At 47.3% G+C, this 22,963-nt stretch overlaps 2 protein-coding genes across 4 annotated transcripts in view; one reads left to right on the top strand and one right to left on the bottom strand.

Moving 5' to 3' along the window:
* B3GAT1 (beta-1,3-glucuronyltransferase 1) overlaps positions 1-4,649 on the top strand; it is a 29,897-nt gene extending 25,248 nt beyond the window's left edge. For both annotated transcript variants that reach the window (XM_046017460.1, XM_046017461.1), the window contains exons 5-7: positions 400-696; positions 1,465-1,565; positions 2,740-4,649. In XM_046017460.1, the coding sequence (XP_045873416.1) occupies positions 400-696; positions 1,465-1,551 (384 nt within the window). In that variant the 3' untranslated portion in view covers positions 1,552-1,565; positions 2,740-4,649. The remainder of the gene's footprint in view (positions 1-399; positions 697-1,464; positions 1,566-2,739) is intronic.
* Positions 4,650-7,010: 2,361 nt separating this feature from the next.
* The window catches only part of GLB1L2 (galactosidase beta 1 like 2), a 48,658-nt gene continuing 32,705 nt past the window's right edge, over positions 7,011-22,963 (bottom strand). Inside the window, exons 8-19 of one of the 2 annotated variants that reach the window (XM_046014106.1) lie at positions 22,253-22,323; positions 19,209-19,293; positions 17,460-17,597; positions 16,808-16,888; positions 16,287-16,393; positions 15,473-15,613; positions 12,117-12,188; positions 11,781-11,859; positions 9,409-9,496; positions 8,997-9,108; positions 8,455-8,571; positions 7,011-8,179 (exon numbers count right to left, since the gene is read on the bottom strand). In XM_046014106.1, the coding sequence (XP_045870062.1) occupies positions 8,093-8,179; positions 8,455-8,571; positions 8,997-9,108; positions 9,409-9,496; positions 11,781-11,859; positions 12,117-12,188; positions 15,473-15,613; positions 16,287-16,393; positions 16,808-16,888; positions 17,460-17,597; positions 19,209-19,293; positions 22,253-22,323 (1,178 nt within the window). In that variant the 3' untranslated portion in view covers positions 7,011-8,092. The other variant, XM_046014105.1, reaches the window with a different exon arrangement.

Genomic DNA, 22,963 nt, shown 5'->3' on the forward strand with positions numbered 1-22,963 from the left:
GTAAAGGCCTCAAGTGGGGTCATTCTATGTGGAACAGCTTGTCCTTGGCGTTGGTGAGTCATGGGAGTCTGGGGCAGGGGAAGGAGTCATTTTAGATTCGAAATTAGGAAGATGGAAGTTTTGCAGGAGAGGAAGCTGTGCTGCAAGTCTTGCAAAGAAGCAGCCTGTCAGCTGGGTGAGAGGTCAGGCCTTGTTCACAGTGTGGCAGGTTTCCCTATAGGTGCCCCCCCCCCCCCCCCCCCGTGGAGAATGCATCTGGAGACAGGGCTGGGCTGGATCCCCTGGTACGGCTTCAGATGGCCTGTCTGCATACGGTTAATCGAGTTCCCCTTCTCTGGGGACAGGCTCCATTCCACTTCAGCGGTGCCACCAGCCCTGACTCTGGATCCCCTCTTGTAGATGCGCAGCACCAGGAGGGTGTCTGTGTGGCCCGTTGCCTTCGTTGGTGGCCTTCGGTACGAGGCCCCACGGGTCAACGGGGCAGGGAAGGTGGTCGGCTGGAAGACAGTGTTCGACCCACACCGACCATTTGCAATAGACATGGCTGGATTTGCCGTCAACCTGAGGCTCATTCTACAGCGTAGCCAGGCCTACTTCAAGCTGCGTGGTGTGAAAGGAGGCTACCAAGAAAGCAGCCTCCTCCGAGAACTTGTTACCCTCAATGATCTGGAACCCAAGGCAGCCAACTGCACCAAGGTAAACCCTCCCAGAACTGACACCTATAATGCAAGCTTTTTCCAGCCCATCCAAACCCTCCTTCAGATCAGAGGGAAGGAAATAAAGACCTCAAAACAGCCCTGCAAAGGACCAGCCTAGAGTCATGCCTTCCTAGAACACCCTCCTAGGAAGGTAGTTTATTCCATCCAAGGCCATCACACTAAAGTCAAGCAGGGAAATAGAGTGGTGGTCAGTGAGCAGGGCCAAGAGTTGCCTTTCCTTACAAACCTCCACACAGCAAGGCTCCACAACCACCCTGCCAGACATGTGTACACATATGTACGAACACGTGCCTGCCTGGGTACATGCACAAACATGCATGGGCGCACACATGCATGCATGCACATGGACAGGCACACACTGCTTTTGGTTTGGAATTCTCCAGCTAGGGCCTAAATTATCACTCGTTTGATCCAAAACCTCCTGAAGAAATTCTTCCCTCTCTGGAGAGACCGATGAAGAAACACAGGGGAAGACAAAAAGCAAGAGATTTTGGAACTGATCTATTTTCTGTAGCTATACACCTTTTGTTTCCAACAGATATTTTGAATGCATCTTATGTACAAACAGCAAGAATGTGGGGGTGGGAGAGGTAGGTGGGAATAACAATGGAGAAAATCTTGATGGAACGAGGTCAGAACAGGAGAGGCAGGAAAAGTACTTGCAAAGCGTGGGAGTGAGCAGGGAGGTGGTGGGCTGAGGTCAGGGGGGCCTGCCCCATGTTGTTTCATGTCTCTGGACACACAGATCCTGGTCTGGCACACACGGACAGAGAAGCCAGTGCTGGTGAACGAGGGGAAAAAAGGCTTCACTGACCCTGCTGTGGAGATCTGAGCCACAGGATACAGGTATGGCAGGGACGAGGGTAAACCACACACTCAATGCACATCAAGTTTGGATGCAGAATAAATTTCCGGAGTCTTTTCCTCTCAGTTTTTAATTGTGGGAGGACAGGGCGAAAGGGGGCAAGAGCAGAAGGGGCATAACTGAAGTCCCCGTCCCATTGTGCCACCTGGAAGTTAACAGGAACCAACTTCCCTCACACAGCTGGGTCCTTCTGCCACCAGCTCCTTCGAAGGCCTCACCTTCTAGACATGGCCTCATGACAACCTCCTGTCATTACTGCTGTAATCTTGGCCACAACTCCAGTCCCGTTGCAGGGTGGTGCTATCTAGACTCTTTCTCCGAGGCTCTGTGTTCCCATGTGGTCTTCAGCCATGCTTCTGTGACAGGGACGCCTCACTCCCTGCCTCCACCTCATCAAGCACATCCATGTGTCTCCTAGTAGTAACCATGTAGTGCTGGGCTGAAAGCAGGGACCCTAGAGCCTCGTTCAGCCTCCAGGCCTACCACTTTTCACCCTTTGACTTAACTTTCTTTCTCTCAGTCTGTTTTTTGATCTGTAAAATGGGTTTTGGGGGCACCAGGAACAATCTTTGGTACCCAAGGAGTCTTATATAGGTATTGCTTCGTTTATTTGATTCTTTAAAACGTTCTATGGAAGTAAGCCACAGGAACTATCTATATTTTAGAGGTAAAGAAATGGTGTTCAGAAAAGCTATATGAAGTGAATTGTGCCAGCTGATTATCCAAGTCAGGAAGTTTCTGTGGGCTTTTCTATGTCATCACAGAGGAGGGAGCTCAGACAGCGGGATACACCTCTGTCCTCTGGCCCCAGAGTTAAGCTTTAGCTTTCCTGTCATGTTCACAACTGCCCTGCCCACAGGAGACCACAGGGGTCAGTCTGCCTGCTTTGTGCCCTGAACCAAAAAATTGGCTTGACCAATGGGGCTGAAAAGGCATCAGTTCAGAGCCCTGTTCCCTGCCTCCTCACCTGGTCAGCAGAAGAACCCACCTGCCTCTCAATAAGGGATCCACAGAGGACCCTGAGGGTTGGGCTTTGCAGAGCTCCTGGGTGAACTCTGATGGGGGCTCAGGATTAGGCAGTTTGGCCAGAATAGCTGCCCCTCACCTGCCTTCCCATGTCATGCCTCACCCATATTCCTCCTCTCCCCTTCACAGGAGCCTCCCTCTCAGATCCTGTGTCTGGCCTTCCATCCTCTCCCCATGGCTGATGGTCCCTCCGAGGCAAACTCCTAAGGAATCACCATCATTCTACTTTCTATTCTGGGAGCTTCAGAGAGAGCCCAGCTTGATGCCAGGACAAAGGACGGAGAAGCTAAAGCACAGAAATCCCAGACCTGTTGTTCTCTTCCATCTAGCATGACCAGGGGCCCAGCTGCTAGCCAAGCCATGCCAGCCAGCAGGGCCTGCGGGAGCAGATGCAGTGGGCACTGAAGCCCTGGAGTGAGGCCAGGCTGGGAGAGAGGTGAAAAGACCCTGGCTGTCAAGTGCAGTGTGGCCTTCCCTGGCTCCCTGCTCCTGGGGCCCAGCATGACCGCACAGGCCATCTGGCCAGGGAATTCTGAAGACTGGAGAGCAGCCCCCTGCCCAGGCATCAGGAACACCCCCTCCCCTCCTCAGAGAGCTGCTCTCAAGTAGACATACCTCTCTGGTTCTCATTTCCAGAGCATAAGGCTGTCTTTGATCCCAACTGGTGACCACCCTGCATGAGGGGAACCTGAGCCTGCCATCAGACTCCCCCATTCCTCAGGCTGTGGTAGGAGTGGAGCCCCTTACTCTGGCCCCACATCCCCAAGCCTGCTCCTTCCAGTACAGAGAAGGAGGTGGGTCCTTGAGCCAGCACAGGTCATGGACTGACCTGGACTAGGACATGCAGGCCCCTGTCTAGACACTGCCTCCCCACTGTCCACTGGGCTCCAGGGTCCCTCGCCTGGGCTAGGACTGGGGAGGTTAGGAGCCCTCTTTCTGGAGCTCTTGAGAACCACAGACATCAGGGGCTAAAGTGAGCCAGGGGTGGACAAGGTGGAAAGAAGAGGGAGGTAGGGGCAGTTCCATATTCCTTCCTGCCTCTGGTTGGGAGGGGTTGGGGGGAGGGGTAAGGGCTTTGGGTTAACAGAAGGATTTGTGGAAAAGGGGCAGAGATCATCTGGACCCTGAGGGGAAAGGAAACCTGAGCACACATTACTTTGGAAAATCATTCTATTTTAAACAAAATGGGAATGAAAACCTCCCTTGTCCCTAAGTTGAGAGCATGAGGAACAAGCCTGCTGCTTGTCCTCCTCTCTCCCCGGTCACCCACCCCCAAGAGAAAGAACAGTGTGCACGTGTTGCCCCCTGCACCAGGAGAGGCCCCTGACAGGGACAGGCCTCTTCTGATTCTCTCACTCATGCTCCTGAAAGTTGGAAGCACAATTTTCCTCCCAAGTAGAGGAAAGGGAAAGGCCTGAGCCTACTGAGAGGTGTTTATTTTTTAACGCTAACAGTCCCCCCACCCCCCGTTTAAACTCATAGGACCAGTCTGAAAACTGCTGAGAACCCACTCCTGGGTGGGGAGGATTCAGTCCAGCAACATAACATTCAAAAAATAGCATTGGCTGCCGATTTTGAAATGGATTTAACTTCCCACAGCATTCGTGAAACCATCCAGTGGGATCCTGTCTGTGAGAACCCTGAGACACCTTGCAAGATGTTCCCCAGCCTCTTACACTTTCAATGGCGGCTCTGGAATCAACCCCTCCGAGCCAAGTGGGGTGGTGCGGGAGGGAAGGGAGGAGGTGTGCACAGGGCACCCACCAAACGAGTGAATTTATGCCCAGGTATAGCACTGCCTCACTCACCAAAACCAGCCCTGAATGCTCAGGTCAGCCTGGCTGGTCTTAGGCCACCTTCTTAGCCAAAAACCCAGGGCTCATTTTTCAGGAAATTGATAATGAACAACAAAATGGGATATCCTCTCTCTGTTTTTGTTTTTGTTTTTTTGGCAGACGCTATTTCTGTTGTTTCCACCTAATAGCCTCTCTCTTAGCTGCATGTGTATTTATTTATAATTATAATCCTGGTGGACTGCAGCTTTCATCTTTGTTGGGAATGAATTTTTTCCAAATCAGAGCTGGGCCCATGACAACAATTTGTTTCCCAGACCCAGTCTGTTCCTGCTCCCCACCACAAAGAGTGAGGCTGGGGGCTCAGAGCCCCGAGAACAGAGCCGGGGGGGGGAGCAGAGCCCATGCAGCTGCACCATCTGGTCTGTTTTAATTTAACTGTATTTAATTTGTTTCCAAAATTAAAAGTCAAACATGGTTTTTAACAGCCCTAATCTTCTGCAGCCCTGCCTTACTTTATTCTCAGAAACTGTCTTAACTATCCAACAAGTATTTATTTGGCGGGCATTATTCTAGGATCTAGTACAGAGCAGTGAAAAACCAGAGCACTTGTCTTCATGGTGCTTCCCTCCTTGGGAAACGAGACAGATGGACACCAGGCAAACTGACAGTATTTCAGATGTGATCTGGTCTAAGGAGAACTATGAAGCCAGATGGGGGTGTCAGAGTGTAGCTGAGGAGAAGCTGATCTCCTCTCCAGGGTCATCAGAAGAGCCTCCCTGATAAGGGGACAGAGCAGAGCTGCAGAGTGCAGACAGGCACTTACCTGGGTCAGAGCTTTCTGGAAAAGAGAACTTGCTCCCCTCCAAGGTCATCAGAAGAGCCTCCCTGATATGGGGACATAGCAGAGCTGCAGAGTGCAGACAGGCACTTACCTGGGTCAGAGCTTTCTGGAAAAGAGAACTTGCTCCCATGGGGAGAGTACTTAGCATGTTTAAAGATCAGCAAAAAGGCCAGTGTGCCTGCAACTTACAGGCAAGGTGGGAAGAGTTAGGATGGGAGGTGGGATGGATGCAGTTGTTGGAGGGTGCAGAATATGCTGGCCTGGGAACCAGGGCAAAGCTTTGGGCTTCTCCCCTGAGTGAAAAGGTAACTGGAGCTATTGGAGGGTTTGGAGCAAAGGGCCAACATGATCTAACTGACCTGTAAAGAAATCACAGAGGGCAGGGCAGGCTAGGGGAGGCAGCCAATGCTGTGACCCAGGCAGGAGGTGATGGTGAGTCAGAAGAGCAAATCTTGCAGCAGTGAGAAGCGGTCAGGTTCTGGACCTGTTTGAGGTACAGCCATGAGAAGCACCTGATGGCATGGCTGTGCCATACAAAAGAGAGGAGCCAAAACTAATCTGAGACACAGTATAGAACTGCCCATTTCCTGCTACCGGGCAGAGTGCAGGAGGGATCCTGGAAGAGTCATGGGAGTTTGGTGTCACACGCAGAAGAGAAGGTGAGTGGACACTGAGTGAGCCTGGAGATAAACATCAGAGTGTGTGAATGTTGAGGCTGTTTACAAACCACGGGTCAGTGAGGCCACCCACAGTGAGTGTGGACAGAAGGAAGTAAATGTCCAAGGAGCAGGCCTGGAGACCTTCAGCATTTAGAGGCAGGGGTTATGAGGAGTCTTCTAAAGACCCTATGATGAGGCCATCCAGCAGGGAAGGCCTGGACAGACCATGAATAAACGCGCAAAGATGAGCTCTGCCAAGGGGCTCTGATAGAAGTTGCAGGGCTAGCTGACATATCTGTCAAGAACAGTAAGTTGGTGCAAGAGGAGCAAGGCAGCACTGCACAGATTTGGATAAAAGCAATTCAAGGGGATTCTTCACTTTGCGAAATGATCACAGTAAGATTCATTTAAATACCTGTTCCCTGTCACATTTTCCAAGAGAAGCCAACTTTTACATTCACCTTTGTAAAATCATGCTCAGGTGTAAAGTGAGGCACAGTGACACTGCTCCCCAGTGCTGGCCGTGCCCAAGCCCTGGTCTTATCCATGTGTTAGCTTTGTGTTTTCCGTTCCAAGGCAATTCAGGAATAGCAGATGAGTTTGCGGTGCAAGACTGGGGACTTTACAGTGGCTGTGCACCACAAATGCCCCCTTCCTTAGCCAAGCCCAAGATGTGAGCCATGGGGCTGCTGGGAACTTCATGGCCTCCTAGTCTCCAAAGGTCTTTATGGGCTCCTGGCACAGGCACCATCCCAAGGAGGTGTTGGCTTTCTAACTTTGATTGTTATTGAAGATAATTAGTTTGTGGCAGTACAATCCAGATATGACATGTGAAGAAAACTCACCTGCTAACTCACCCACTAGTGGAGAGCTTTTGGCTGTCCAGCAGATTCTTACCACCTGCCCACCAGCGCCAGAATGGCTTCTGGCCAATGATTTCTCCTCCCCAAGGGCACTTCCAATCCACAGTGACATTTCAGGCAGAATGAATGTCAGAAGGGAGGTGGTAAGGAGCCAGGGACTGGATCATCCACTAACCGGGTAAGTCAGTGTCAAGACTCTGAGTGCCAGTTGGGCTAAATAGGTGCCTGACCCTACAAGGCCTTTGCCTGTGATAAACAGGGGCACAGACAGGATCAAAAAAGTATCACCAAAAGGGGTTTGATTTAATTCTGCTTTATTGCAATTCAGAAGAGTGAACCTGAGCTAACCCAATGGATTCAATCCCTAGAACAAGCGCCTCAAATTTGGACAGACAATTGCAAAGGAAGGCTGCCTCTCCTCCCTGCTGCTTAAGTTACAGGAAGTAGAGGGAGCGAGACTGAGCTGGAGGCAAGATCCTGGGTTAGGCCTGCGGGCCCCGTGGCTACAGCAACATTCCGGGGAGACTACCTGCCCATGCCCCTGCATCTGGGCCTTTAGGTCAGGGTGTGGTTCCTACTAGGCTCTGCATTCCCTCCTCAGGTGATGCTTCTTCTCACTGAGTAAAACTGGAAAGACCTTCTAATTCAGGAAGGTAAGTAGCTGAGTATTTCTGTTTCTCCTAAGTTTGGCTTGTCATCTTCTCAGATGCAATTAGAGTAGAAATGAGAAGGAGAAAATGTGTGTCTCTCTCAAACGGAGTTTCTTCCAGAATCCCAGAGAAGACTTGGAGGGTTGAGAAGAACAAAGTTGATTCAGGCGAGACATCCACCTGCTTCCCTATCCTCTGCAAATGGTGACAAATCTTCTCTTTCAGATGAAAAGGGCCAGGAGGGGTGTGCTAAGCACAGGTGAGAACATCATAGGAACAAATCTGTGTCTAGAAGTCATGCCCAACTGAGGGCCCCAGGTGTCATCACGTGGACATCTGATTAGACATTCCTCCCTAGAGAGGCATCTCTCTGTCCTCTCCCAGAAGAGAAGGGAAGTAGGGAACATCCCATCAACAAAGCCCAGTCAAGAAGCCACTTAGGTAAGAAGTAGGTCCCTCCTTCTATCCCACTTTTCTTCTTCAGTTCTTCCAAGTTTAAGGTCTTGAACTGAACTAGTGGACTGCTGTAGCCATTTGGCTGCCTGAGGATGCTACTTCAGGAAACACTCCTGCATGGGTGGGTGTGAGGGAGCAGAGCACCAGGCTCTGGTCAGCTGGGAGAATGGTGGTGCTCTCCTGCTTCCCACCACCAGGGGGCGCGGGGCAGTGCTGTTCATTCAAGGTATTGGCTCCTGCCTAAGTGGGGTGTTTCAGTGAACTGTATCACAGGGCCTGCCATCTTCTCCTCGAAAACAATAACCTGGAGTGGAGAGAAGGGCTGGTATATGACAGCAGCAGAGGTTTGTCTTGGAGCCAGATGACAGTGCCTTAGGGGAAGGGACTGAGAACCATGCTGGAAGGAACAGGGACCCACAACTCATTGGCACAAGGAAAAGTGCAGAAGGGGCTGGCTAAACCTTCTGTCCCCTCTCCCACCCTAACAAGCCTAAATAGACTGTGATCTGGGCCTCCCTGGAAAAACACTGTGATACTGGGGAGAGCTGAGACGAGGGAAGAAGTTGCAAGTGCTCCCACCTGGTTGCTGCCTTGGTCCAACCAGGCACCTGGGAGGTAGAGGGTCTCCTGGGGTCCAATGTTCCAGTAGCGTCCAAGGTTTTGGCCATTGATGAATACAACCCCCTTCTCCCAGCCCTTAAAGCAGAATGGGAAAAGGATTAGTTGACCACAAAAGCCACCAAATATAAAGTCACATGGGAAGACAGAGACAGACACATGCCATGTGCTTCTCTCAGCTTCTAAGATATCAGTGTGAATGAATATTTCAACATCCATCAGGTTAACACATGGGTATTCTATCTCCCGAATCCACTATCTCTGAGCCTCCTCAGCAAGGTACCCAAGTGCACACCTGGACCCTGAAGTACCACCCAGTGGTTCTTCTGCTCTGAATCTACTCCCCCACCCAAAGAAGGCCCCAGAGGCCCTTCAAAGAGGCCAACGCAGAGAATCTCTGGGTGCAGGTGGTATAGAGGGCTCCAGTAAGAGCAGGTACAGGGCTTGGGTTCAGAGCTCTCTGAGGGAAGACTGGAGAACCCAGGCAGGGAGGAGATACAAACCTCCAGCTTCATGAAGGTGTCAAAAGGGGAAAGGGAAATTGACAAGGCACCCAAAAAGAAAGCAGGGAACATAGGTACATCAGGGATAGGGCTCCACTTGTCAACGCTGAACCTATGAACAGAATGGAAAACAAGAAAGAAAAGAGGACACTTTCTCAAATTTGGACTCTGTCCCAAATCTAACTATAAAGGCATTCCAAACCCCACCCCCAACCTGTTAATTAACTAAGGTATCACGGAAATTTCCTAGTCTCTAGCGCTGGTACTGCCCCTACCTTGGGCAAGTTGCTCTGGGCTCTGGGTCGGTTTATACTTGAGTGGGAAGGTCTAGGGCAGGGCAGTTCTCCAGGCCTTCCTGGCTCTTACTGCACTTTATCCATGGCTTCACACACTTCATGGGGTGGGGACTCACCTCTGAAAGAAGCTCCTTTTCATATCCAGGCTGTAGATTCTGAATTTTTTCAGGGGAGAATCATTCAGATAGATATTTCCTATTAAACCTGTGGGAAGAAGGCAAGGAAACATGAATGAGGTCAAAGGCAGGGGCACAACTGACCCAGCTAAGGCCCTGCACATACATGGAGAATTTCTGAAAAGTTCCAGTTAGGATTCCTCCAGAAGTATATACTCCCTACAGAGCTTTTCATATGGCATAAAACCTTCCTAGAAATCCAAAAGGAGGAAAGAATGAGTAAAAAGCAGTGTTTGCCAGGACCTCCCAAGGATTTGCACAGAAGAATAATTCTGAGGGTAATGAGAGCAGAGACCATCACTGGGTGAGAACAATCTCTAGTCTCTCTCTGAAGGGGAAGCTCCATTTTGGGGATAAGAATTTCAACACAATAAAATGAGGCCCAAAGGGCAGATAATCAAGAGGTCACAACAGTTCTAACTTAGCTTCAAGGTCAGATTTAGTAGGGTCCCAGACTAAACAGACCTAATAACTCAGCCAAAAATCTTCTACATGACCTAGGATTGAAGATAAATTAAATATTTAAATTGTGAACATATGGCAATATGACTTGGGTATCTGAGTCTAAGGATCCACACACACACTTGCACAGTGATTAGATAGTGGCTTAGGGAAGGGGCCAGCAATGTTAGTCCATGGAGCAGCTCCATGATGGTCCTCACAATCATGGAGCTGTTGAGTTTCTTGAGAGGTAATTTGAATAGGCTGGGGAGTGCAAACAGGTCTCATGGAGCCTGCAGAATCTTAAGTTGCAGGTACAGGCGTGGAGGGTGGGGGGTCTGTAACTTATAAACACTGAACTGTTCCAAGGAATAAGTACTCCACAGTGAGAGTCCAGAGCACATCTTATTCAGGAATGTGGGGAGGCAAAGACTGAGGGCAGGGTGAGGCGGGCAATCTCTTCCCACAGGAGAGTGAAGGAAGTGAAGATAGGCCTGGAGATGGAGCTCCTTAGGAGAAGAAGAGAAGATCTAGAGAGGAACATTGGTGGATTGTTTAGGGGGAAAGGAAGGTAAGCCTGGACAGTGCTAGAAGCTACCATGAAACCTATCTGAAGAGGGCCAAACCCCAGGACCCAAGAAAACCCCAATGGCTGGGGCCACAGTGCTTCCCAGGCAGGAAAGGAAGGGATGCACAAGTTTCCTCATTACAAACACAAACACCCATGAGAGAACTGGGAGGCCACCAGCATCTCTTACCAAAGTAGTATTTATTTATCTGAATTCTTATGTTATAACTTACATGAAACCACCTACATTTTGACAGATGAAAAGGAAGAGACAAACTTAAGCAGAGAAGGTTTAGAAGGCCAGGAAAAATAAAATAAGTTGGAATATTCCTAGGAGAGCACTCCATCAGGAGCATTTTGTTTACTGTATGTACTACCACTTCCTCCCCACCACAAATGAGATCATCAATGGGTTTCCACAGTGGGTCAAGAAAAGAAATTCTGGGGCGCCTGAGTGGCTCAGTAAGTTAAGTGTCCAACTGTTGGTTTCGGCTCATGTCATATTCTCAGGGTTGTGAGATAAAGCCCCGTGTCAGGCTCCATGCTCAGCACAGAGTCTGCTTGAGATTCTCTCCCTTTCCCTCCCTCTCTTCCCCTCCTCCCACTCACATGTGAATGTTCTTTCTCTTTCTCTCCCTCTAAAATAAATACAAAAAAAAAAAAAAAAACCCTCTAAAAAAAAAAAGGAAAAGAAAAACTCAGTATGGAGACCCAAGAAGGCAGGGGTCCTATGCCATTTTTGGCTTCCTGGGAATCCCCTTGCTTAAGCTTCACCACCCCTAGCCCAGCCCCAGCAGATAGTCCCCTGCTAAAGCAGACTACAACCCAGGGAGGTCTGGAGAGGCTTGCTCAATGTTCCCTGTGTGTTCACCATGGACATGTGAACAACATGCATAAGAAAGAGGTCAGAATGCACATGGGTCTTTTAAGAAGGCCCACTTCCACCTCTCTCCAGTGGGCTTCCATGAGTTACTCCATCCGATGGGCTTCAATGAGTTAGCTCCCTCCAATGGGCCTCTGCAACCTACCTCTCTCCAATGGGTCTCCATAACCTACCCCCTCCAGTGGGTTTCCATTATCTGCCTCCCTCCAATGGGCCTCCACAAATCTCCTCCAGTGGGTGTCCATGACCTACGTCCCTTCAATGGGTTTCCACAACCCAATTCCCTCCAATGGGCCACCATGACTCCACCTCACTATAGTCAGCCTCCATGATCAGCTGGTTCACTGTTGTAGTGAAGAAGAGATAGTGAGGCATTGCTGAGGATTAGAAGCTCTTCTCTCAGCACATGCTATGACCCACCTTTGCGCTGGTCATCAATGTTATTCCCGTAGTTGACTCGCCCGCGATTCTCCACCAAGATCCTCAGCCTGGTGTAACCCTGCCAGGAACATAGTGGTCGATAATGACCACCTGATTACCCAACCATAAGATCACAGCTGCACCTCAGAGTTTCTTTGTGGAACCCCAGTTCTTCCCTGAACTCTGGCGATGAAAGCAATGTTTTTCCCCTCTTTCCATCAGCAGCTCTGTGGTTAAGGAGCCTACTGTCTTCCAAGTCTTCCTCTTTGACTCCCACCAAACCTGCTCAGGAAGCAGCTGGTGCTAGCCATCACCCAGCTCCCCTGGATAACAAACCTGGATCAAGGGAATAACTATCTTCTTCCTTTCATAGTCCAAGAATCCTACAGACACTGTGTTCACAAATACCTGCAAATGAACAGACAGAAAGCATTCATGTGTCAACAGGAGGGAGGCATATGAGGGATCTCTGATAAGCAAGGAAAGGGGTAACACTATGTGTGTGCAGTGGAAACAGGGGTTAGCCAAGCACAGAAGAAAAATGAATGCCCATGATTATAGCTGAAAAGGACAGCAGAGCTGATGGTAATGGGCCATTTCTACACACTAGTAACAGGCAGATATGTGAGCGCTGAGGAGAGAGAGTCAGATGCATTTGGTAGGGCTTGATGACTACAAAGTCACGGGAAATAAGAGAAGATGCCCCTAGATTAGAGGAGAATTTAATGGTATAGAAATAAGAAAATAGTAGAACAGACCAAGGAAACTAGGAGCTGGTTTATTGAAAGAATCAGTAAGACCAATAAACCCCTAGTGAGATTTATCAAAAATAAAAGAGAAAGGATCCAAATAAATAAAATCATGAATGAAAGAGGGGCGATCACAACCAACACCAAAGAAATACAAACAATTTTAAGAACATATTATGAGCAACTATATGCCAACAAATTAGACAATCTGGACGAAATGGATGCATTCCTAGTGACCGAGGAAGTGAACCAGGAAGAAGTAAAAAACCTCAACAATTTCAGCAAAGAAATTGAATCAGTAATCAAATATCTCCCAACAAACAAGAGTCCAGGGCCAGGTGGCTTCCCAGTGGAATTCTACCAAATATTTAAAGAAGAATTAATACCAATTAATACCTATTCTTCTGAAACTGTTTCAAAAATAGAAATGGAAGGAAACTTTCTGAACTCATTCAATGAGGTCAGCCTTACCTTGATTTCAAAACCAAAAAAGACCCCACCAAAAAGGAGAATTACAGACCAATGATGAACATGAATAAAAAAAAATTCTCACTAAGATACTAGCTAATAGGATCCAACAGTACCTTCAAAGGATTATTCACCACAACCAAGTGGGATTTATTCTTGGGCTTCAAGGATGGTTCAACATCCACAAATCAATCAATGTGATATATCATATTAATGAAAGAAAGGACAACAACCATATGATCCTCTCAACTGATTCAGAAAAAGCATCTGATAAAATACAGCATCCTTTCTTGATTAAAACTCTCCACACTGTAGGGATAGAGGGAACATATATGCATAAAATATATATGAAAAACCCATAGTGAGTATTATTCTCAATGGGGAAAAACTGAGAGCTCTTCCCCTAAGGTTAGGAACACGACAGTCATGTCCACTCTCACTACTGTTGCTCAACATAGTACTAGAAGTCCTAGCCTCAGCAATCAAAGAACTAAAAGAAATAAAAGGCATCCAAATCAGCAAAGAAGTCAAACTTTCACAGCAACTTCTTATTAGACACATCTCCAAAAGCAAGAGAAACAAAAGCAAAAATGAACTGGGACTTCATCAAGATAAAAAGCTTTTGCACAGCAAACAGTCAACAAAACTAAAAGGTAACTATACAATGGGAGAAGACATTTGCAAATGTCTTATCAGATAAAGGGCTAGTATCCAAAATCTATAAAGAAGTTATCAAATTCAACACCCAATAAATGGAGAGGAGAAGGGAGTTGGGGGAAATTGGAGGGGGAGATGAACCATGAGAGACTGTGGACTCTGCACAAAACTCTGAGGGTTTTGGAGGGGTGGGGGATGGGAGGTTGGGTGAGCCTGGTAGTTGGTATTATGGAGGGCACGTATTGCATGGAGCACTGGGTATGGTGCATAAGCAATGAATTCTGGAACACTGAAAAGAAATTTTAAAAAAATAAAAATTTTTTAAAAAATTCAACACCCAAAGAAACAAAAAAATCTTGTCAAGAAATGGGCAGAACAAAGATACAGATGTAGTGAAAAGAAGAGCCATCTGTACCCCAATGTTTATTGCAGCAATGGCCACGGTCGCCAAACTGTGGAAAGAACCAAGATGCCCTTCAACAGACGAATGGATAAGGAAGATGTGGTCCATATACACGATGGAGTATTATGCCTCCATCAGAAAGGATGAATACCCAACTTTTGTAGCAACATGGACGGGACTGGAAGAGATTATGCTGAGCGAAATAAGTCAAGCAGAGAGAGTCAAGTATCATATGGTTTCACTTATTTGTGGAGCATAACAAAGAACATGGGGGACATGGGGAGATCGAGAGGAGAAGGGAGTTGTGGGAAATTGGAAGGGGAGATGAACCATGAGAGACTATGGACTCTGAAAAACCACCTGAAGGTTTTGAAGGGGCAGGGGGTGGGAGGTTGGGGAACCAGGTAGAGGGTAATAGAGAAGGCACGTATTGCATGGAGCACTGGGTGTGGTGCAAAAACAATAAGTACTGTTACACTGAAAGTAAATAAATAAATTAAAAAAAAAAAAAAAAGAAATGGGCAGAAGACATGAACAGACATTTCTCCAAGGAAGACACACAAATGGCCAACAGACACATGAAAAAATGCTCAACATCAGAGAAATACATATAACCACAATGAGACACCACCTTACAGTGGCCAGAATGGCTAAAATTAACAAGTCAGGAAACAACAGATGTTTGTGAGGATGCAGAGAAAGGGGGGATGTAAACTGGTACAGCCTCTCTGGAAAACAGCATGGAGGATCCTCAAAAAGTTAAAAATAGAGCTACCCTACGACCCAGCAATTGTACTACTAGGTATTTATCCAAAGGATATAAACATAGTGATTTGAAGGGGCACATGCACTCCAATGTTTATAGCAGCAATGTCCACAATAGCCAAACTATGGAAAGAGCCCAGCTGTCCATTGACAGATGAGTGGATAAAGAAGATGTGGTATATATATATATATATATATATACAATAAAAAATGACTCAACCATCAAAAAGAATGAAAACTTGCCATTTGCATCAACGTGGATAGAGCTAGAGTGTACTATGCTAAGCAACATAAGTCAGTTAAAGAAAGACAAATACCTATGATTTCCCTCATGTGGAATTTAAGAAACAAAACAGATGAACATAAGGGAAAGGAAAGAAAAATAAAGTAAGATGAAAACAGAGAGGGAGACAAACCATAAGACACCGTGAACTATAGGAAACAAACAGAGGGTTGATGGAGGGAAGGTGGGTGGAAGGACAGGGTAACTGCGTGGTGGACGTTAAGGAGGGCACTTGCATATATGAGCACTGGGTGTTACAAGCAACTGATGAATTGCTAAATTTTACCTCTGAAACTAATAATGCAGTATATATGAATTAATTTGAATTTAAATAAAAATTTTTTTAAAAAAGAGAAATCACCCCTACCTGTCCCCGGTCACGCACAAGACCACTAAGGATGCCCGATGAAGAAATGGTGGTCTCATACAGAGTGTACCCAAAGGACTGTCCATTTCCATTATTTACTGGCAGATTTTCCATATTGACTGGTTTTTCAGAATTGACTGGCTGCATAGAGGAGAGTATGGAGAGTTAAGGCTAGGCAGAGGAGAAAAGAGGCAGCAACCTCACCTTGAGACTTCTGGGGGAGTTCAGGGTAGCAGACAGATCCCCACCTGGGACTAGGGGGTTGGGGGAAGAGGCCCTCTAACCTTTTCTTCTAGTTTGACCTCTCACTATACAAACATGGAGAGCCAATCCAGCTGATAGGCTCTCCAAGCTCCAAAATTCTGATTTTTGACTTCTCATCTCATTAGCCCTATGGCTGTCCAGGATCAAAGGGATGGCAGATGTGTGATAATAATAGAATGAAGCCTGGAAATGTACCAGACCTGTAGCCTTTCAACCTGCCTTCATTTCTGCATCACTGTACTCCATTAGGTCAGCTCCAGGGGTGCGCCCTCTTCTCAGAGGGGATAGAGCCCATTCACATGCCTCTTTACCCTCGTCCCTGTCTACCAAGGCTGGAGAGAGACTACTACCTACTTACTGTATTACCCAGTTTTTCTTCAAGTTCTTCTTGTTCCTTCCCACTCCATACTCTAACACAAGTTTATTCTCTTTCCTCTGACCTCTAAAGTCAGAGTGGATCTTAAAGCTATCAAACACTCGTTTTTCTCCCTCCACAGTCCCACTGGCCCACCTAGCGACAGTCCCAGCTTCCCTGCCCCAAGACACTCACCTCCTCCATGTACTTAAGGGCGTCCCACAGTGACAGGTATAAATATGGTCTCAAGGGCTCATACGCAGTCTTGGGAAGAAGGTCGGGTTGGGGAGGAAGAGGGACACCTGCAACACAGACAATAGGGTCATCCCAAGAGGACCCAAAATCACTGCCACCTCCAACCTCCCCAGCCCCTGCCTCCTTTCCGCAGCCCAATGTGCTCCTTTATCCTAGAGCCAAGAGGGAAACATTCTTAGACTGCTTGACCCCACTTAGGAAAGCAACACAGGGGTGGGGGATGCAAGGGACTTGACTTCCTCATATCCCCAGGAGTCTTAACACCCATTGGAAGGTGAAGCTGGTGACACACAGACCATGATGAAGAAAACAGTCTCTCAAATTTGCCTGTCCTTGTCTAGGGACATTCTTGCATACAAGTCAACTGGGGCTAAGGTAGGCTAGTGAAGAAGTAACTATTTAGGGAGCCTCAGAGCAAAAAGGGCCCAAGTTGGTGCTTGAGTCTTCTGTCTTCCAGGTACCTGAGATAGAGCCAAAGAAACCTCGGAGCTTGAAGTACTTGGCTGTGTAATCCCCAGCCTCTGTCAGCACCGCATCATAGTCTGCAAGACACCAGGATGCTGTCTGTCACTGGTCACCTGTGTCACAGAACAGTGTCCACAGCAGCAAAAAGAGAAAGGAGAAGCTGGGTATGGCAGCAGGGTCCTCACCCCAGCAATTTGGGAGCCACAACACTTTTGGTGTGAGCCATCAGTCCAAATACAGTAAGTACTAAACACTATGAAGTACCATCAACAGTGCCATGGCCATGGCATGACCCGCAATTTCCTGCATCTTGCCTAACTTCAGGGGACTGTCAACCTAAAGGGTTCAGAGGTCACACATTTCAAGGGCCTGAGTAGGGAGAAGAGGCTGCCTTCATCAAAGGACCTTCCCTCACCCTGGCTGTACCTCTCACTTCCTCCAGTGACTTCCAAAGGCTCATAGGCATGTCAGTGGGCTTCAGTACCTCCTACTGCTCTGAAGTTTAAAACTGATAATCCGAGCAAAACCATCCCTGGTCCTCAGACACTGTAGAACCAAATGCATTAAAGGTGCTAGACTCTGCATAAAAAGCTCCAAACATGCAAATGTGGGGGGTTCCACGAAGGGCCAGTGTTGGGGAATACTTGCCGTAGCTCGTGACATCAGATTTATATTCATGAAAGTGCATGGCTCCATTTATGAAGCCAAAGTTGGTACCTCCATGGAACATGTAGAGGTTGATGGAGGAGCCAGCATCGAGGATGGCAGACACTGTTTTTAGAACCTCTGCAAAAGGAGGGGAGACAGGGGATGTGCAGAGCGAGTCAAAGTTTAGGACAAGCCACAAGTCCTGTTGACATCTCAGCTTTCCTGATCTCCCCCCAACCCCATCAAATTCAACTCCCTAGCTCTTCCCTTCAGCTTCCACTAGAGCTGCAATCACAGAAGATGAAGGGTATGAAGAGAAAAGGGCCAGCAAACACCAAAGCCCCCGAGCTGAAGCCTTCTAGTTGTTTGTTTCACCATGGCCAAGTCTCCAATGACTATGGTCTGAACAATGGCAGTCTTCTACCTCCACACTTCTCAACCATTACTCACACTTGGTAAGATGCAAAAGACTGGACTCCTAATTGCAGCTGTAACTTCTGTGATTTCCCCAATCCCGCCTCTATTATAGAATTAACCAAAGATGTGAAAGATAACATCAAAGGAGAAATATACAGTATTAACATATATACACACACACATATAGGCAATCAGATTGACAAATATTAAAAATTATTTTAATAACCAGTGTTGTTAAATCTGTGGAAAATATGTATCCTCATTTAATAATAGTAAGCCTTACTGTAATCTTCTGAAAGAGAAGTTTGGTACATATATATCAAAATTGAATTAATGCAGCATTCCACTGGTTAGGGAATTCTATTGGTTATCCTAGGGCACTAATATGCCAGGTATGCAAAACTGGATGTTCAAGCATGATCACTGCAATGGCGTTCAATTAACAAAACCACTGGAAACAACCTAAATGTTCATCAATAAGAAAATGGCTAAATAAATTGTGGTTTAATCACCAATACTACAGGGTTCTTCCTATTCTTAAAAACAGTGATGGAATCTCTCATAGAAGGCTGTTCATTTGTGTCCATCAGGGCACAAGCAAGTAACAAAGAGCAGATATGACTGCGAGTGTCCGTATCTCTGTGCATGCATATAGGGCTACAGACAGACACACAGAACTGCCTGCACAGTATACAACTGACCCTCAAACGACATGGGTTTGAGCTGCACCGCTCCACTTATGCATGATTTCTTACAGTACAGTGCTGTAAAGTATTTTCTCTTCCTTATGATCTTCTTCATAGCCCTCTCTTTTCTCTAGCTGGCTTTATCATAATAATAGAGTATATGATACAGATAACGTACAGAATATGTGTGAATCAACTGTATGTTATCAGTAGGTTTCTGGTCAATAGTAGGCTATTAGTTTTTAAGTTTAGGAAGAGTCAAAGTTACACCCAGACTTCAAGTGTGCAGGGGGCCAGCACCCCTACCTGCTGCATTGTTCAAAAGTCAACTGTATGTGTTTTCTCTGGGCTCCGGGCTTTTTATTTCTTCTTCCTACATTTTCTGTATTTGCTGGGTGTTTGCAATAGGTGTGCACTGCTTACCTAATTATAAAAACATGGTAAAAGCAGTGTTAAGAGTCCTACCATTCACGTCAAATGTCAGGACATGTGACTCTGGAATACCAACAGCTGCTTTTGACATGCAGATAATCCAGGAGCCTTGTACCCTTACAGCTCATTTACATCAATTAGCAGGTTATTTGGAACTGATTTTTATTTCATAGGTCAATACACATGCTGGGTTTAGGAACCGCAAAACACTCACCAGAAGAATCCAGGATGTTGTGTGGGCCTCCCCACGAGTCAAACCACCCTGTCCAGTACTCCATCACCATCTTGGGCTGAACCCTCTGGGCACCACAAAATGAGAAGTTAGCTGGCCAAAAGAGGCAAGGGGGAGTTCTTCCTTCAGGGGCATCCCAGCCCTTCTACCCTCCCAACTCTTCCCTGACCACACACTCCTTGCTGTAAGAGCCATCAAAAGCAGTGCACAGGTGAGGACCAAAGGCATCTGCACCAGCTTATCTTCCACATGTGGCCTCCACACTGCAGGTAGAAAGTAGAATGAACTACCAAAGCTGGTGCAGGAGATCCTGATGCCTTAATGTGGTTTTAATGTTACATACAGAGCGGCAAGAGAACACAGGGATATAAGCCTGCACCGGAATGCAGCGCGTACTCTGGGAGGCTTTCCCTACATGGCTTTCTGGGTCAAGCCACACTCTGCCTATCCTCTCTCGGGGAAAGACAATGTTCTATCAGGATAATTCCATTTCTGACAGGCACCCCAGAGATGCAGACCCCTCAGCTGCTGTTTCCCTTTAGCTGGAAGAGTCAGAGGGCTGTAGAGTGGGTCCCTCTCTGAGGTCTAGCTTAAACATAAGTTTACAAAACTGGACAAGAAAATCAGGGAGTTATTTAGCACAGTGATTCATAGTACAGGCCCTGCAGCCTCAGTATCTGGCTTCATACCTTGGCTAGGATGTTTGATAACAATTAAGTCCTTAATATTACTTCAGAATACTGCCTTTGGTGCCGGGTTGCCCCAGGGATGCAGAAACGATTCCCAGAACCATGCTCTACTGTACTGTTACTGTGCTGTGTTTGCGGGAGCACCAGAGTATCAAGGGGAAGATATAAGGACTAACATGCTGGTGTTTCAGGTTCCCTGAGTGGGAGATACCAACCATGCCAGAGGAAAAGCCAAAGTAGTCACAATAATTTTTTTAGCAAGGCTGGTGGCTGTCTACCTCCCAAGAAAGGGATACACTGTACCATGTTTAAGTCACTAAGGGAGAAGTAGATTCTCTGTGCCACATGTCAATAGTCTCCACAGCTAGAAGGGGGCTCCCTGACTTGAGGGTCCCGGGGTCAAGTGCCGGGGTGCCTGCCAGTGGCCCAGGTCACTGCCTTGCATGTTGTGGTTAAGAGCTGAAGCTCTGCCTCAGTCAGACTGTGCTCTGCCTCCTCATGTGCCACTTACTAGGTGCTCTTTTTGTTCTCAAATCTGTCTCCTTAACTACACAACCATGACCAGCATGACCAGTAGCCAACAGACCCGGTTCCTGGGAGAATTACATGAAATAATGCACCTAAAGCCTTTAGCACATGGTGCCTAGCACTTGGAAAGTACTCAAGAAACACTCATGTTAATTATCTTCATCACCGGACATGCACAGGAGGGCGCAGTGGGGTGCTGTTGGACATCCCGAAGTTTAGCAGAGCTGTGCCTGTCCTGTTTGATCATCCAAAGCAGACTCTGATCCAAGTCCCCTTCCTTGACGAAAACAGACATCACTGAACTGCGGACAGAAAGGCCATTGAATGGAGCCTGTCTGTCAGCAGGATGACCCGGCCTGGGTACATAGGTGTGGGGCCCCTATCTAAGGATGACCATAAAGGAAACAACATGAAACCTTGCTTTCCTGGGTGCTTTCCAAATATTACTTCATTTGATCCTCAAACAAACCCATGAGTAGGAACTGTCATCATCCCCACTTCACAGAAGAGGAAAGAGAAGCACAGAGAGGTGACACTCTCTATCCAGTGGGCGGAGACTGCTCACAGTGTCCTATACCTGCCTTAGACAGCACTCAAGTACGATCCTATTTAGTTGCTGGGTAATTGTTTCTTTTTATCTCCCTAGGTAGGTCACAAACCCCATAAGGACAAAGACCTGCCATCTTAGTCACCACAGGGTAACAGGGCCTAGCCACATTCCACACACAGAGCTGGCACTCAGTCAACACTGGAGGAAGGAAAGAAAGGGAAAAGTGGCTAGATCTGGGCCCTCTGGGAGAAACTGTCTCTCCCTTCATTGGCCTAACAAAGTCTGCCTGGCATCCCATCCTGTCTCTTCTCTTCCTGGTCACCATCCCTGCGCATTCCACTTATCCCTCTAAACTCAGGTAGTAGCCATATCATACACACAGGTGACCCTCATGCTCCACAGCTTCACACTCCTCTGGTGATTTCATATGGATGTGCCTTTGGGCCTACTTCTGCTCCAAGAAATGAACATGTAGAGTAGAGAACAGCCCCAGCATCTCTGCATTTATGGGTGATACTAATGTTCCAATAGCTCCATAGTAGACCCGGGGAATCAATGCCTACACCTAATAGGTGGTGACAGTTTGGGGCATTCACACCCTTTAGCCTCCTAAGGAGAGATATATGAACTCAAGAGAAGAGAAATCAATCGGAGTAGGATTTAACTGTAAATTCCCATCAACCTGAAGGATGTGAACCTTATACTCAGAAACTCCTCTCTCTTGTGACCCGGAACGGCCCAGGCCTCCCATCTTGCTGATGACAATGATCTTTCTAGGCCCACGGGGGTCTTACAGGTTAAGGTCAGACACACACAGTATAGGTCAGGAAAGTTTCTCTCCTCAATCCCAAAATGAGCATATCTGGGGCTAATGGAGTCCACAGAATTCTAGTCCAGAAACTCTGTGAACACACCAAGCCTAGGCCTCCAAAAAGGGCCCCTTCTCAAGAGGCAAGAAACCACATCCATGCATCAGTCTATACAACACCACCTTGGAGAAACACTTACACTCCTACAGCGCTTCCCTGCCTGAGGGCAACACAGGGGCCACAGGGGTTGAGAGTCACAGTGCAGAAGGTTGGCTGTGAGGTGAAAGTCTGAGTGAGCCCAGAGTCCTTCTCTCCCCACCCCCAGAGCCCTGGGTATAGCTTCAGGTACCTCACAGCACTGCACAGTTCCTGACAGAGGCTCCACTTAGCTCTAGGACTTTATACATGCATGCCAAGCAGGGCAAACAGCTGCCCCTGGGCCAGACTTACCTGCACACTTAAGAGAAAGTTGGTTAATAACTGCAGCTCATGGTGTGACTGCAAGTTGATGGTGGCCAGCACTGTGAATGGGAAGGAGAAAGAGAAACAAAGCATGTCTTAAAGGCAAGGAGACTTTCTGAATTAAGCCAGACCTTTCCCAATTTACTGGCAAAATAAATTACCTTTGGCATTGTTTCCCACCTCCAATTAGAGTTTAGTTCCTCGGATGTCAGGAGATTCATCTTGTTCCTCTCAGAAACTCCACCACTCAGCACAGAGCTTACAGGGCAATCATTCACTAGGCATCTGTTCTTGACTAATGTAATTTTTACAAGCAAAGGGTACATTTCTGGTAATTATTCTTTCATAGGAGCCTAGAGTCTGATCTTTGTGTACCTCAAGCATCTAGTGCAAAGTAATGATCTAAATGAAGACTCCCCTTTTATTTCTTAAATGAGGGCTAATTTCTATTCCATCCCACAATGTGTCCATTTTTTAGTTTAAAGTTATATTTTAAATGGCATCAGTGAAAGGTATGCCCAAGAAAGATGTGCTATGTTTGGCCTACCCCAGCTGCAGAACTTGGCTTCTGAGGCTCCTTGCCTGCCTGTTGTCTGCTTGGACAGCAGGCCTCACATGGACTGGGCTTGGCCTGAGCTCCGGCAGGTCTGGGAACGCATGAAAGAGACTGAGCAAGCCTGCCAAGCTGGCTATCCTGAT

This window comes from Meles meles, chromosome 8 (assembly GCF_922984935.1).
Source record: "Meles meles chromosome 8, mMelMel3.1 paternal haplotype, whole genome shotgun sequence".
In the NCBI taxonomy this organism is placed as follows: domain Eukaryota; kingdom Metazoa; phylum Chordata; class Mammalia; order Carnivora; family Mustelidae; genus Meles; species Meles meles.